At 33.1% G+C, this 17,484-nt stretch overlaps 2 protein-coding genes across 2 annotated transcripts in view; one reads left to right on the top strand and one right to left on the bottom strand.

Moving 5' to 3' along the window:
- Window positions 1-17,484, top strand: part of LOC125864367 (sphinganine C4-monooxygenase 1-like) — a 752,368-nt gene that overhangs the window by 79,294 nt on the left and 655,590 nt on the right. The gene's annotated exons all lie outside the window — the stretch shown is intronic.
- LOC125864155 (SNF1-related protein kinase regulatory subunit gamma-1-like) lies at window positions 8,374-12,698 on the bottom strand. Its single transcript, XM_049544079.1, has 6 exons — window positions 12,573-12,698; window positions 10,519-10,735; window positions 9,991-10,433; window positions 9,512-9,778; window positions 9,243-9,415; window positions 8,374-9,013 (listed from the first exon to the last, which is right to left on the bottom strand). The coding sequence occupies exons 2-6, from the start codon at window positions 10,685-10,687 to the stop codon at window positions 8,731-8,733; spliced, it is 1,335 nt and encodes a 444-aa protein (XP_049400036.1). The 5' UTR covers window positions 10,688-10,735; window positions 12,573-12,698; the 3' UTR covers window positions 8,374-8,730.

Below are 17,484 nucleotides of genomic sequence, written 5' to 3'. Positions count from 1 at the left end.
GGACGAGCACACGTCGGGTGTATACTTGAAGAGGAGGATGAGTGGTTTGAGGGTTGTTTGGAAGACTGACTTGTGGTAGAGGAAGTATAGGTACTGGCAGAATTTGAGGAATTAAATTTCTGCTTGTAGTGCTTGGTGTAAAATAGGGAGAAGTTTCAAAAAATGTTACATCTGCAGTGAAAAAATATTTATTTGTTTTTGAATCATAGCACTTGTAACCTTTTTGGTGATGAGAGTATCCTAGAAATACACACTTAATTGATTTTGGTTGGAGTTTGTCATTTCTAGTACTTTGGTCATGGACAAAGCAAGTACATCCAAACATTCTCAAAGGTAGATGATAGGGATTTTGACCTGGAAAGAGAATTGAGTGAGGGCTTTGATGTTGCAACATAGTGGATGGCATTCTATTTATCAAATAACAAGCAGTGAGAACGGCATCCCCCCAAAAGCAAAGAGGAACATGATGGTGTATAAGCAAAGTACGAGCAGTTTCAATGAGATGCATATTATTATGTTCGGCTACTCCATTTTGTTGAGGAGTATATGCACAAGAAGTCTGGTGAGTGATTCCTTGAGACGACATGCAATTGGAAAAAAGAGATGATAAGTACTCTTTGACATTATCACTGTGTAATACCTTTATTGAAACACCAAATTGATTTCTTATCTTAGCACAAAAATTTTGAAAAAAAGATAATACTTCAGAACTATTTTTCATTAAAAACATTAAACACCCATGTGCAACGGAAAATCATCAATAAAGGTAACAAAATATTGAAATCCTAAACTTGAAACAACATGACTAGGCCCAATACATCTGAGTGAACAATGCCAAACATATATGTGGCCCTATTATTGACTCTTTTGGGAAATGAAGTGCGACTATGTTTTCCAATTTGACAAGACTCACATTCAAAAGAAGACGAAGTGGAAAGACTAGGAATTAATTTCTGAAGCTTTGCAAGACTTGGGTGACCAAGACGATTGTGGAGAAGATCAGTTGAGGTAGTGGAAGTGAAGGCAGCTAGTGGTGGTGATTTAGACATGTGATACCGTCCTGTGACTCATATCCTATTCCAATTGTCTTCCTCATTCTCCGGTCTTGTACAACAACAGAGTCAGCCAAAAAAGTGACACAACAGTTGAGGTGTTTGGTTAATTTGCTAACAAAAATCAAATTAAATAGGTATTCACGAGAAAATAAAACTGATTTTAAAGAAATAGAGGGATGAAGTTGCACGTCCCCTATTCATTTTACTGCAGTTCTTGATTCATTAGTAAGAGTAACTGCAGAGAGGGTTGCAGAATGAATAAGATTTGAGAAAAAAATTCTAATTACTAAAGATATGGTCAGATGCACCGGAATCCAATATCCATGGGCATGTTGGTGAAGACCTAGTTAGACAAGCAAATTAAAGGAATTACCAGTTTGTGAGATGCTAGATAAAGGTGATTGTCGTGTAGCTGCTTGATATTGGGAGTAATCATTATAATATGCTCCAGACAAAGTAACAGAACTGGCTAGTTGACCACATGTGTCTTTGTGGGTCTGAACCATGTTAGTCGTACTCTGATTGTTACTACATGGTGGTTGACCATGCAATTTCCAACAAGATTGTCGAATATGACCTGGCTTGTTGCAGTAGTTGCAATATGGCCTAGAGTTTCTATTGTTCCCCCTTTGATGGACATTCTGTTCCTGTGGATTTTCATTCTTTACAACTAATACAGATGTCTCAAAGTTATTGGTATCACTTGTTTCTGAACAAATACACAATAATCGAGCTGAAATGTTGATCAAGGAAGGAACTGAGGAACTTGCTAGGATTTGATCCCTTACAGAACTGAGATCAGATCGAAGTCCTTCCAATGTTAAAACCATAAAGAACTTATCTCTTTGTTGCTGAACCAATACACAATAATCGAGCTGAAATGTTGATTAAGGAAGGAACTGAGGAACTTGCTAGGATTTGATCCCTTACAGAACTCAGAACTGAGATCAGATCGAAGTCCTTTCAATGTTAAAACCATAAAGAACTTATATCTTTGTTGCTCTTGTGTGGTGACACTTTCAGAAAGCAGCATGAGAGAATCAAATTGATCTTTCAAGGTATCTATATGTCCTAAATGACTCGCCATATCTTGATTAGTCTGCTGAAGTTGGACTAAGACTGAGACAACCTTGTATATATGTTGGATATCATTCGTATACAAAGTCTTAGCTTTAGTCCAAACTTTATAACAAGTTTCACAAAATTTAAACATGTTGAGTAATTTAGGATCCAAAGAGTTCCATAAAAGATTTCATAATTGAGCATCAATTCGACTCCACTTAGTCCTTTCACTAACAACAATATCACTAGCAGTTTTAACCAAATGATCTTCATATCCTTGTCCCATAAACCACATCTCAACAGATGAAGACCATGGTGTGTAATTATTGCTACCTTCTAATTCATGGTAGTAATAAGTAGAGAACTAGAAATAAAGGAAACTATCGATTTGACATCACCTGAAGATGTAATTTTCTCAGAGACATCAGTTAGAGATTCACCTTTCTCTGACATTATGGCTTTAACAACTAAATGAAATACAAAAAGTGTTTTTTTTCAGATCTGAACTGAACAAAAGTTTGCCAAAAATAGGAAGAAACAGCCTATGAAAATGACTATTTTTTTTTCTTTTTCTTGAAAATTTTTTTGATTTCTGAAAAATTATAAGGGATATGCTGGCTAAGACTAGAATGAATGGTTAACCCTCACAAACTTCAAATGTAAGTTTGAGATGGCTTTGAAAAACCTGTCGGAAGTGGCTTCTAGTAAAAGAAAAAGGAACAGTCGGAATAATCGAAATAGTCCTGGAAGATCTGTTAGAACAGAAAAAAAGAAGATAACAACTTGAATCTCTACAAAAATAGCAGAGGCTCTGATACCAAGTTAATGATGTAAGTGTATTTCACTGCATACTTCAAATGATAGATTACACCTAGAATATATACATAAAGCTAGACACAAAAGGTCAAGAGCATATCTAATCAGATCATGCCTTTTACCTACAATATTTGACTATTATCTTACACGCTTAGCCTACAATATTTGACTATTAGATTCTTAAACTTATGAACTCAACAATCAGACTTTTTGGAGATTGTTCAAAACTCTTGGAACATGAATGTGACAGGCAATGAAATGTGGAGACTCCAGTGTAACTTAAAGGTTCTAAGTAAAAATCTGAGTCAATGGTCTAGAGAGACCATTGGGGATATTCATGAGCAGGTAAACAAATGGGAGACCAGAGTTCAACTTCTTGAAGAACTGGACACTCTAAACAATAGTGAACAATGCCGGGAAGATTTCAACAGGGAGCATGCAGAATATGTTAAATGGCTTGAAATGTAGGATGCTTTACTAAAGAAAAACACTATAATTAATTGGTCTAAAGATGGGGACTACAACAATAAATATTTTCACAGTGTGCTAAGAGGCAAAAGAAAGAAACTTCTTATTCACTAAATCAAAGACTACAGAGACAACTGGATTGAAGGGGACAACATGATTGCAAGGGTTGTTATTAGACATTACAAGAATCTCTTCAATATTGGGCAAGCTAACTAGGACAGTGGCACTTTAGATTGCATACCAAAGATGATTACTAAAGAGGATAATTGTATGCTTCACAGAGCAACCAGAGAGGATGAAATTGAACCCGACGGCTTCAATGGTAAGTTTTTTCATACATGTTGAGATATTATTAAATATGATGTTTGTGACTTTGTTGCTGAATTTTTCTCTGAAAAAAACTTACTAAATATTTCACTCACACATGTTTGGATCTTATCCCTAAAATTGAGTCCCCTTCTAACTTTTTTGAATTAAAGTCTATTAGCTTAAATAATTTTTCTAACAGAATTGTTTCTAAAATTCTAGCTAGAAGGCTTAATCCTATTTTACATAGACTCATATTTGTTAATCAAAGTGGTTTCATTCCGGACAGATTGATTACTGAAAATATCATGTTTGCTCATGAAATAATGCATGGTATGTCTAAGCATAATACTGGTGGTAATATTGTCATCAAATTAGATATGTCTAAGGCATATGATAGAATGGCTTGAAATTTTCTAATGGATATTCTTAAAAGATTTGGCTTCTCATATAGACATATAAATTTAGTGTGGAATTTAATTTCTAATGTGTGGTATTCTATTTTCATTATTGGATCTAGAAATGATTTTTTCTCTTCCACTCAAGGTTTAAAAAAAGGTGATCCTCTGTCCCCTCTTTATTTATTTTGGGTGCTGAGGTCCTCTCTAGAACTTTGAATAGTTTACACACTCATGATAATTTTATTCCTTTCTTGATGCATCAATGAGGTCCTCAGATTAACCGTTTAGCATATGATGATGATATCGTTTTTTTCAGTAATGGTAAGAGACTAAGAGTAAACGTGTTAAGCTCATCATGAAACAACAACTATGAGAAAGCTTCAGGGAAAAAGGTCAATAAGAATAAAAACTGAAAGGCTAGTGCTTACAGAATCAACAGGATGAGACAATGTACTAGTTTTTTGGAAAAGAAATTCCCTTTTTAGTTACTTGGGTTGCCCTATCTATATTGGTAAGAAAAAAATTTCTTACTTTGATGATATGGTTACAAAAGTGGTAAAAAGACTCAATAGTTGGCAAGGTAAGATGCTTACGTATGGAGGTAAAACTGTTTTGATCAAAAGTGTTCTTCAATCACTCTTTATTTATACTCTCTATGCAATTGATCCTCCTATTGGTACTATTAATCTGTTAGAAAAGCATTTTGCACGATTCTTTTGGGGTTTTAATGAGAACAGAGACAAGCACCATTGGAGATCTTTGAAAAATCTTTATTTTCCTAAAGATGAAGGTGGTATAGGTATTAGAAACATGTATGACATCTCTAAAACCTTGTCCGTTAAAAGATGGTGGAGATTTAGAACCAATCAGTTTCTCTGGGCTAATTTTATGAAATCTAAATATCGTCAAAGGGTTCATCCTTCTGTTAAAGCTTGGATCTGTAGTAATTCACAAGCTTGGAAGTTCATGGTCAATGCTAGACATGCTGTTAAACCTAACACTTTCTGAAAAATTAACAGTGGTAGTTGTAATATGTGGTCGGACTATTGGTGTGAGAAAGGGCCTCTGGCTATTCTGTACCCTGACCATATGCATAATAACAACGCCAATGTTATGGACTATATTGATGGCGGTAACTGGAACATAAATAAATTAAGGGAAGATCTCCCTGAACATATTGTCCTATATATTGCTAACATTTCTATTGGGGATGCTAATAATAATGACTATGCTGTTTGAAACATTACTCGAAATGGTCAATATACAAATTCTTCTGGTTGGCAAAGCATAAGAGAAGTGAGACAGAAAGATGGCATCCCAAGTAAGGTTTGGCACAAATGCTTACCTTTCAAAATATCTTTTTACCTGGAGAATGATGCTCAAAAAGCTACCTTTTGATGAGGTACTCCAAAGGTTTGGTAATCTAATGGATACCAAATGCCTATGTTGCACAATACCTCAAAATGAATCAATTCAACATGTGTTTAGTGATAGTAAGATGGCTAAGCATATGGAATAACTTTGGAAACCCCCTTGGAACCAATCACTAAGGAGGCAACATTAGAATTCTCTTCAATGCTTGGTGGAATATGAACACTGCCAACAGTGTGCATAAAATGGTACAACAAATCAGTCCATGTGTATAGCATGGGAAATCTGAAAAAATTGGACATCTTGTAGATATGGAGATCAGACCAAATATTTGACAACTAGAATGGAAGTGCAAATCTTATGGAACATCAAAGCAACTATTTGTGTTCCCAACTTGTGACATAACAGAAAAATGGATTCGAATTTGCTCAAGAATTGAAAGGTACAGACCTATTGTTAGATGGACGCAAGTTATTTAGACCAAGCCTGTGACCGGAAGGATCAAATTCAACACAAATGGAAGCTATATGCAAGAAAGTATTTTCAGGGCTGGCATTGGAGGGGTTCTCAGAGATGACACTGGTCATCTCATTATGGCTTTCTCAGTCCCAACTCAATGTAAAAGCAACAATCAGGCAAAAGTAATGGTAGCATTCTATGCAATAGAATGGTTTAATCAAATTGAATACACAAATATGATCTGGAGTTGGACTCAATGGTGATTACAAATATGCTCAAAGAAAAAGACACCAACAATGTGAAGCTGAAAAACCTTATCAAACGAACTGTCAAGGCTATGAAAGGGGTAGAAGTGAGCAATGGCTGACTTCCTAGCCAAATTAAGCTACATCGAGTGGAAATAGTACCTTCTACTTCTCTTATCAACAACTCCCGAAAGAAGAGAAGGGACTCTTTCAACTAGATAGATGGCAACTACCTTGCATAAGAAGATGATATGACAAATGTAATTCTTTTGTGGGCATCTCCAATCCTACACTCTATTTTACTCTCCAAATATAGAGTTCTCTATTTAACCAACTCCAACTCAATTCTCTATTTTACTCTCTAAAAAAGAATCTTCTTCTCTTTCCTCAATAATATATTATTAATTCTATTTCTATTTCATTTTCTTATTTCATAATATAAACCCGTTCTTTCTTTTTTCAAAATAATCACCCTACATAATTTTCATGTAATATAAAATTATTATTATTTTAAAATTCTTTATTTAGTATAAAATTATGTTTTATTCTAAATTTTAAAGAACAACTACGAGAAATTGAAAAAAGAAATCAGCAAGCACAACCGCAATCACAAACACAACAATTCTCTAGATCATACACTATCTTTTATTAACACTATCTTTTTTTTTTAATATTGTTAAATCTGAAACGACCTACCGGATTACTAAATTATTGTTGTGATTTTTAAAATTATTATGTTNAACCTTCGATCTACGGTCAGACCTACGGACCGTGGATCGAACGACGGTCCGTGCTGGTCAACCGTAGTTCGTGTCAGAGGCTGGGTAAAGGAGGTCTTGATCCACGGACACAGACCACGGACCGTGGTCTGATCTACGGACCATGGGTCTGTCCGTGAGTCGAGACTTAACCAATTTTTCTGAGCTGGCTGGGGAGGGGTTGCAGTGGCGAACCACGGTCCACCAGCATGGGCCGTGGTCTGACCTACGGTCCGTGGATGGTGACCGTAAGTTGCACCTGCAACTTCTCAAAATCTGCATTTTTTTCTGTTTCGAATACGGGGTGTTACACATCTAATGTATTAGAATCCTTTAATGATTATTGCAGATTTGGTTGAGCATTAAAATAAACAGGACCATATGTTACAGTGGATTCTATCGAACCCATTAAAGATTGTCTAAACTTCAAATTTTTTGCATCTCGTAAAGCTGCTAAGAAAGTCTCGGGTAACCCTTTAAGGGTTAATGGTTTGAAAGCAATTTGTACCATGCCAATATGCAAAAATTTATATTGAGATCTATATAAATCAATATCACGTTTATTTAATAAACGAATAGTCTGTTCAGACGAGTTTAACGCCAAGGATTGCTCAGTTGTTTTAATTAACTGTTTATTTGAGATTTTGTCAAACCAACCATAATCATAAATAGTTATAATATTAACTTTCGAAATAGTCCATTTGTTTAACAAATCGAGACTTTTATTATTGTTATTGTTATTGTTGTTGTTATTGTTGTTGTTGTTGTTGTTGTTGTTGTTGTTGTTGTTATTGTTATTGTTATTGTTCTTATTATTATTCTTGTTGTTATTCTTATTGTTATTGTTCTTGTTCTTGTTCTTGTTCTTCTTATTGTGATGATGATGATGTTTCCTTTTGTAGCTTTAACTCTCTTGAACTTTTCTACAATTTATAAGGTTAGATTTTTATTTTTATTTTGTGTCAGTTAACTCTCTTTTGAATTTTTCGATTTTGACGGTCATTTGTTTATTGGACACTTTTTCGACTAAGATAAAGACGACGATATTGGTGATGACGGATGATAGTAGAAAGGAAAAATAAAGATGAATACAGAAAGGGATGTGGCAGAGACGTTGGCTAAAGGATTTTAGCCGGTGAGGAAAATGCAAAAGACTAAGGTGGTTTGGAATTGGGGAAGAAGATACTTTTGGGAATATTTTTTTCATGCTCAGATTTTTGCTCCACTTTTTAAATGTTGACATGTAATTTTTTGATTGGCTTGTAAGTAAATTGTATTGGTTTCACGCGCTTCTGAGGCGTGTACTACACCTATGATGCCACATCATTAAAAAGTATGGAATAGGTACATGTTTTGAACAAGAGAGGTGTCTAAGTGAAATATGAGGACAACTTTAAGTGGCTATGGATGACTTAAGCCAAAAAAAAAAGCAACATTTTCTGTAACAAAATACGGGACTTAGAGGTGGTTGAATTTTATTCAAGTAAGAGCAAAGTACAAACTCGAGGGCGAGCAATGCTGATACCCTTGTAGATCAAACTAGGTATGAAATGGTAAATCCTAAATTCTCTTTACAACAGCCTTGAACGAGCCGGGGAAACAGAAAAAAAGGGAACTCAAGAAACTAGCAAGCGATAGTGCTGCATGATTGACATAAAAGGATCATCGTGTACATGTTAAACTGGTAGAAGAGACTATTTCATAGATCTTATGTTAAAACCTGGTGCTGATTCTTTTTACTGCATCTGCAACTCGCCCGTATCCTGCTTTATTCACCAACAGTAACATATCAGTTCCCGAGCATTTCTTGTGCAGAAAATCCAAAATAGTTATCAAAAAAGTTTGGTGGTTCATAGATGAAGCAAGAAATGACATCTCTGAGCGTAATCACACCAACTACTTCATCGCCATCCTCAGCTGTCACGTAGATCCTGTGAACTAACTTGGACGCGAGAGTGTCTATCACAGTACAAAGAGTTGAACCGAGCTTGCATGTTATTGGTGTAGCCGCCTTTGTGGCATCATGGGTTGCCGAAGCAACGGTGTTCATGAACCCCGCAACTGTCAGCTGCCTGCTATTTGAACGAGCAAAATTTAGTACCAGCGCAAAAAGAAGAGGAGAACATCTCTGAGCCTAGTGATAAAAGTCGAATCATTTTGCCATTTAAATATTGAGTTCAATTTTCTTGCACAAGTTCAACCATAAGAAAGTCTCTCTAGAATTGAAACTCTAGTTATTTATTGTAGAAGTAATCAAATAGTCATATCAGCGAGGAACTAACAATTATATGTATGACATACCTGAAATTGGAGAATAGTTCAGGTTTGAGTAACAAGAATCTGATGTCTCTTATGCTTACATTGCCAACTATTTTCTTCTTTGGTCCTTCAACAACGGGCAGACCTCCGATATTATTATCTCTCATTTTCTTGAATGCTTCCAGAATCAGCTCATCGTCTCGGACACTAATAACCTGGCATACACATTGAAAGACAAGACTTCCAGTCAACAACTTTTGTAATGTTAAAATTTAAAAATATATCGTATTCAGAAGTTACAAATAACAGACCTCGTCAGCGGACATGTATGGGAGGCCAAGTTCTGATATAGGGTGAGCGGAGATGCAGTCAAACCAATCCCTCCCTTTGCATCCTACAAGACCCCGTACCACGGCTGATTGAGTTATAAAGTTCTTAAGGTATGGACTTCCCCTTTCTATCACAGGTACGTTCCGCAGCCTATATTTTGATAACAGCAGCAACACACTCAACATAGAACTGTCCATTGCTACTGGAACAAATGGTGCCCACCGATAGGATTTTATAATGGAGCTCACCTGCAAATGTAATTACTGGACCTTGTCATGTGTATTCATGGCAAATACTCTGAATATATTTGTTATACCGCTTGTGATTTGATCATTATTTTTCATGTTAAAGAGTACTAAAGATGCGAAGAAGCTGTAAATAATTTAGACATAAGCACCCTAAATAAGAAGGTAAAGTCTCTCTTAATCAATCAATTCAATCCTTTAGAAGGCATGCTCACCTTTGTTGACTTAAAGGGTTCTTCTTGAAGGATAACTTTGTAGAAATCTTCACCCAACGTATCGGCTGCAGTTGGAGCATCCTTTCCTGCTCCTCGGTCTGCAGCCACTCCACCTGCCACAGCTGCACCGACTGCAGCAACCGTCAGACCAGCAACTGCAGCAGGACCTGTTGCACCTAATGCCAGTGCTCCAAGAGCACCAACAGTACCTGCTCCAACTCCGGCTGCTGCTGCTGAACTTGCTGATATGGAAGCTGCTGCTGTTTCCGCACCCTCCAGCACCCAAAGAACAATAGCGGAGTAATCAAGGACACCTAAGTACCTTTCTCTCCAATCCAAACTATTCTGAGCAGCTGGGTTCTTCACAGGAACTGAGAGGATGTTGGATTCTGAAAGAATTTTAACAGCATCGCCTATAGAAGTTTCGGCGTCTATTTCAATCACTGGAATGAGGTATACGAAGCCATTTAGGATACAACATTAGATATCAAAAACATAATCACGAGAAATCTTGTCTATATTATATACCTTTGCCTCCAGGGACTTGAGGGAAGGATGAAACTGGAATATTTGCAAATGCATCAGTCAAAGTTTCCTGTAAATTACGGGGTAATTTCTTTCTTCTCTGGACCATTTCAAAATAAGCATCATAGCTTGTAAGTTTCGATGTATTTTCCGTAATTTTCGGTTGTGCCATTTACTTCTATATACTCAGAGAAGGGGACCTGGCTCTAAGAATACATTCCTGAGAAGCACCAAGACAACAATCAGATCGATAAATTTTAAAGAAGATAGTGATAGTCAGTAGAATCTCTGACCATCAGATCAATAGGAAAACACCATTGCTACAAACTTATGCCTACACTTGATTGAAGGATTCCGTGGCTTATTAGAACCTATTACAAATGTCTGTAACTTTGTATTTCCACTTGAGAATAATTCTGAAAGATGAAACTAATCCTAACAGTAAAATCTCTGTCTGCTCGGTATCATCTCAAAAAGGCATAATACATAAATATACCCTTTAACTTGGCCTCAGCTCACATTTATGACCTCCAACTTTGGGTGTGCACAAGTAGACATTTAAGCTTGTATAACGTTGAACAAATAGACACATGTGTACTACGTGGCATCTTACATGGCAATTTTCATCCTATGTGGTGTCCTATGTGTATTATGTCACGTAGGACTCATGTGTCTACTTGTTCAACTTTATACAAGTTAAAGTGTCTACTTGTGCACACCCAAAGTTGAAGGGTATAAATGAGGTCGAGTTAAAGGACACATTATGTATTATGCCTCTCAAAAATAAGCATCATAACATCAACCTCTCTAACTGTGTAATTATGTTTGTATCGTGAACTCGGGTATCTCAGAGACTCTGTTCCTGAGTAGGTCCTTCCCCCAACCAAAGTCGGAACAAAATCATAAATTGGACAGTTGCAACAATTTATGCAGAGTTCAATCAGAGTACATTGATCAACACATTACTTGCTTAGCTGTGTATAGGATAGATTTAAAAGTCGCACTGAATACAAGCACAATGAATAAGTGAGAGTCACACTAGGGAAGAATTTTATAGGATTGTCCTTCCAAAAAGCCATATGGGAAGAACTTTAACTACATGACAGGTATGTTGAAGTGGATGGTGGAGCCACGATTTTCACCAAGAGGTTCAAAATTTGAAAAAGTAAACACACCAATTACTTTCGACATCTACATGAAAAAAATAATTTTAACCTGGTAGTATAATTTTCCACCGAAGGGGTTCATCCAAGCTGGCTCCTGTCAACGTGATCATATATAAGACATGGATATGTTGATGTGGCACGCCATGTCAACATGGCCAAACGATGGTTCAATGATGTGGCAGCCACGTCAAACACATGTAAGGATTAAACTAACATATTATATTTTTCTCCATTTTAATATTTTTATTTTGCCTGAATTTGGAAACTAAAGACTATTGGGCTAAAACAGTCCAAAAAAATGGTGTGATATTGTCCAAACATAATGTAATCAGAGGCGAACCTAGAATTTGTAGAACATGGATACACCACTAAAAAAAAGATAACTGTATTAAGTGAGAATTGATCCCAGGTAAATAACTAAACAATCCAACCAATTGCACTATTTAGCCTTCTCGTAAGATGGGTGCCAACACGAAAACATTTACATAAAATATCTAGTTTTACAGCGACATCATGGTTTCACGTGCCCCTTTTTAGCCTGTAAACTCGCCCCTAGGTGTGATATTATCCGTTCTAGGCAGCGCCTCCATGGTTTTCCCCAAAACATCTCAAACCATTTAAGAGTTATTCATCACCTTTTCTACTTTCCATTTCCATGTGCAACTTTGTTCACACAACTAACAAAAACAATGTGTACTTCTAAAAACAAGTTCAATTCGGCACATCAATCAAAATAATGGACCAAAACCAAACCTAATCAAATTAAATTTTTCTCTTTTCACATCCAATTTTAACCTAATTATGAACATTCTGATCAATTCCTAAACCTACACACTTATCAAAAATAATAATTAATAATAATAATAATAATGAATATAAAATGTAGAGTACCTGTAAAGTCGGCTCTGTAGAGGTTTTATTTTTGTGATTGATAGAGAGTGAGATGTGTAATTTGGTGTTTGAAGGGCGAAAACTGTGTGTCGGTGATGATGAGATGACAAGTTAGTTACTACTCTCTTCTTTTGGTTTCTGTGGACTTTGCCATCTGTTATACTTACCCTCCACGTGTCACTCCATCCATGTATTATAACCCACCACCACAACACCAATCATCTCATAACAAATCACCTTATGAGAATATTTACGAAATATCTGAATACACATTTAAACATTTTAATGTATTATGCTTTGATCATCAAATAATGAAAATTTTATCTTTTTAACATTTGAATAGGTAAGACTTGCTTTTATTTAAAAGTTAATAATAAATGTAAATTTATATAAAAATACATTTTTTTGTCTCAATTTAAATGGGTAAGACCTGTTTCGGGATGTAGTTTTAAGAGAAAATTTTGAAGATTTTTTAAATTTGTTATTTGTAAAAATTCATGAATTTTTTTTAGAGTAAACTTTAGGTTTAGCTAACACAAAAATCATATTTGTATGTTATAGCTATAGTTTGTATAATTGCACTTCATAGCAAAAATAATGTTTGCTATGGAGCATCAGATTTGTATAAATCATTGGCAGCCTCTCAATTCAATTGTATATATGTAACTACTATGTTTATGTATCAATGATTGTGTTTGTATATCTACATAAAATTTGAATTTGTATACAATTGAATCGAAATAAAACATTTGAATATCAAATATCTCTCTCTCTCGCTTTATACAACACAAATTACACATTGTAATTTGTATAATTTGTGTTTGTATAAAGCGAAAAAGAGAGAAAGGCAAAAGAGAACTGGTACGGGAAGATTTGTATATGTATAATTATAAGTGTATAGGACGAAAATATATGTATTTGTATGTATTTGTATATACACTTTTCTCTCACTTTATACAAACACAAACGCAATTTATACGTTTGTGTTTGTATAAAGTGAGAAAGGCGAGGGAGAGTGGTGAGCGAGATTCGCTGGGGAGAGAGGCGAATGGCAATTGTTGGCGACGGATTACAATTAAATGAAATTGTGGTTATAGCATTTAATTTAAATTAATAGTTTGCTATTTTATACAATTTTCCCTTTTTTTATAATTATAAATCACTAGTTAATCAAACCGCGCTTCGCGGGGTCATATTTTTCTATATTAATTGATATAAAAAAAATTAAGAAATTGTCATACTAAAATATATATATGAAAAAATCAAACAGAAAATAACAATAAAAGAAAAAAACAATAGAATTAAATTAGTTTCAAGAAAAATAAGAAGAGAATTATATTTTTTCCTTGGAACAATACAAAGACATATTTCTTTATGCACCAATTGTATATACGTTGCTATCTCATTTTTGGGTGTTTTAAATTATTTATGTTATTTTACTAATAATTTCCTTTATATAATACTATTTACGTTTATATATTTATTTAACTATATAAATTTAGAGTTCATGTAATTTTTCTTACTTATAATTTAAAATTTTCACAATTATTACTTTACAATATGAGCATATCAATTTGTTTAATTGATAAAATTAATAGCTTAAATTTTTTGTTATATATATACACAAAACTTTCATATGGAAGACACAAAAATTAATATTTCGTAAAAAAATTACATTAAAAATTAGAAATAAAAAATACACAAGAGAGCCCAAATATCAATTTTGTATAGAAACTAAATAAACTATGTAATCCAAACACTACATAAAGATGAAGAAGTTAAAAACGAATATCAATGATTTCATATATTAATATGTGGATGAGTTTTGATTTTCAATAAAGAAGATGAAAAATTTGGACAATAAATGATAATAATTGTGACTTTTATTCTTATAAACTAATAAAATAAATAAGAAAATAGGAAAAAAAATATCTTTTTTTGGCTAGTGCAATATTTTTTTAGTGTCAGCTTTAATCATGGGTTCATCATGAAACGTAATAAATATAAATGGATGTTAGAATATATTTTTTTTGGAGAGTTACGCCTTTCCATTTTTAAAATTTATTTAGTGAGCAATTATCTTATTCTTCAATTGACTAATTATGTAAATATTTTTTAGATTATTGAAAATTAGATCAAAAGAGAAATCTCATAATTAGGAGAGTTAAAGGGATGATTTAACTTTTTTCAAGCTATTTGAAATGATATTTCATTAGACTGCTCTATTTTAATAAATTCTCATTTGTCAAGGAGAAAATGAAAGATTTGAGTGATAAATATTTTTGTCTTTAAATTTACAATAAATAATAGGAATAAGTGGAGTAGTAAAATTTGAGGTATTTAAATTCTTATAATAAATAAAAGAAATTAATGAAGGGAATAGTAATTGACACATTTTTTAATAGTAATTATAAATAGAAATATAGTGAAAATTACAATAATAAAAAAAAGAAAAATAAATAAACAAGGATCATTGGCCAAAGAGAGGTGTCAAATCATTTTTTTAATATTTTAGCTTTATATAATATATATAGATACATATAAATTTTTCATTCTTCTTGGAGAATGAAAGGTTGGAGTTAAATATTTAGGCATTTAAATTTACAATAAAGAATAGAAATAAGTAGAATAATAAATTTTGAGACATTTAAGTTTTTACAATATATAATAGAAATAAATGGAGAGAGTAATAATTGACACTTTTTTAATAATAATAATAAATTAAAATATAGTGAATTTTTTCAAAAAAAAATAAGAAAAAAAGAAATAGGATATTTGTCTTTTTTTAAAAAAAAAAAACGAAAGTATTGCATATAATGCTTATATTTCTTTAGTTTTTCATTAGAATTATACAAATACTCAAATTTGTTGTCAATTTTTTTAATTCATTGCTTGGATAACGTTTTTTTTTCTTTTTGTAAGTTATCAAATTTCTGCTCTTTAAAATGCTTCTAATCTTAGTGTCGTATTTAAGAATGCACTTCGGCATACAAATAAACAGTAACATCGAGTACATAATGTTTGTTTTAGAATTTGGCAAAAATTATCATAATAAAAATTTAGAAAAACTAACCATAATCTAACATAATGAATTATGTATGTACAACTATAGTCATATAAAAGAAAAGGAAAAACAAATCTTTATATTTTAAGTTTTTCAATAAAGTACATAAATTATATATTGAGAATTTGAAAGAAAAACTAAAAAGATCAAATTACTTTAATAATAATTTTATTGTAAGACTCTACATTATCTTCTTCCAAAATTCACAATTTTCTCTACTTTTGTATCTTCCTCAACTTTCTTCTTCACCGTACAAGCACAAATAGTATATTATATTATGAAATTGTTAGTTACTTTGTGATTTTATTTGGATTGAGTTTATTCAATTTAGTTTCAAAGATCAGTTAAATTGACTAAACAAAATAAATAACATCACATAAATTATTAAAGTAAAAAATATAATTTAAAAAATTAAAAGAAGCATTTTTACCCATAGATTCTTTACGACTTTGTTCAAGCAACCATATGATGTGATGATTAGCATTTCTTCCTCGCCCTAATGTATGATATGGTAATGGAGAAGTGAAAGAATAACTTTGAATGAAATTTTTTTTGCTACAAAATATGAATTTATATAGAAAAAGAGGAGGAATACCATAAGGTGTCATAAACTAATAAATTTAATTTTGGGGGTTATGAACATTAAAAAAAAAGAGTTATGAATATTATTAAAAGATTATAAGTTGAAGAGGTGTGAGTTATTGGTAGTTATTTTCTATTTTATTAAAGATATTAAATATATATTATAGTGGTAGGTGAAAAGTTGAGTAATGGAGTGTGAAGACTTTTTGAGATATTAAAAATAAGATACCTAAATAATGAAGAAAAAATGGTATAAAAAAAAAGTGAAAAAAGACAAATATAAATGGAGGCAGGTGCCACATCACCATCTCTATGTTTCTCCTCTCTCTATATATATATAGATTTCATTAAGAATAAGATGAAATGTTTGGAATTAAATTATTACTCTAAATAAGAAAAGATGTTTTCTTTTGGGGGATGACTAAAATCTGATAATATATCAATAGAATATTGTTAGATATATAGAGCAAAATCGACGAGTTGTGTACCTTATATTTTGCAGCGGAAGTCATTGATTTTGCTACTTTAACATGATTGGTCCAAAGTCCCACTTTGAATCACTAGGAAACAAAGTTTGATTCACAAACTAAATGTATATCTTTAGACAAAAAAAGTTTTTTTTTACTTCTTATGGTTTGTGTTATCTTTTTGTTATTTATTTTTACGTTGTCTTTTTCTTCTTTGACTGTAAAGGAATAAATCCTTTTATCAAGAGGGGTTGGGAAGTTTTTTCAGTTTAATAATTGTTCCCCTCCTTTTTTTTCAAATAAGAGATAATTAGTTCTTATCTCTTATCAGACAACTTCTTGGATCGGGTCGGGTCGGTCTACATGGGCGAACCACGACCCAAAATTTACATCTCCCACTTCACATATGGTGGACAAGGCCCAAGCTAATACAACACCAACTAGGCACACAATTCATACAACAAATAGTTCGTGCGACCTGTGAGCATCAAGAGTTCAACTTTAAGGTTTTCCAAACCCCACATAGAAATCCAATCACATTTGGAAGGAATATATTCACTACTTATATGAGAATACTATTACTCACTACTTATATGAGAATACTATTACTCACAATACCCCAAACTTCATTCACTACTTCAATGATTCGATCCTTCATCTTCTTAAAGAGGTTAACTCGAGTTCATGTTTAACTTGATACACACATTTACACTCAATATTAATATGGTTAGTGCAACAGCTTGTGTATACAAGTTTATTATTCAATTAATCGTCTTTTCTTTTTACTTGAATCTATCTA

Source organism: Solanum stenotomum, chromosome 1 (genome assembly GCF_019186545.1).
Source record: "Solanum stenotomum isolate F172 chromosome 1, ASM1918654v1, whole genome shotgun sequence".
In the NCBI taxonomy this organism is placed as follows: Eukaryota; Viridiplantae; Streptophyta; class Magnoliopsida; order Solanales; family Solanaceae; genus Solanum; species Solanum stenotomum.
Note: the sequence above shows the minus strand (reverse complement) of the source record. Positions and strands in the feature narration are given on the sequence as shown.

Bases quoted from the DNA above. Each gene is read 5' to 3' on its own strand.
- LOC125864155 (XM_049544079.1), bottom strand. From the start codon at position 10,687: ATGGCACAACCGAAAATTACGGAAAATACATCGAAACTTACAAGCTAT. The intron at 9,779-9,990 runs GTGAGCATGCCT...TTACATTTGCAG, and splicing joins AACCCTTTAAGTCAACAAAG to GTGAGCTCCATTATAAAATC. The intron at 9,416-9,511 runs GTCTGTTATTTG...TGTGTATGCCAG, and splicing joins CATACATGTCCGCTGACGAG to GTTATTAGTGTCCGAGACGA.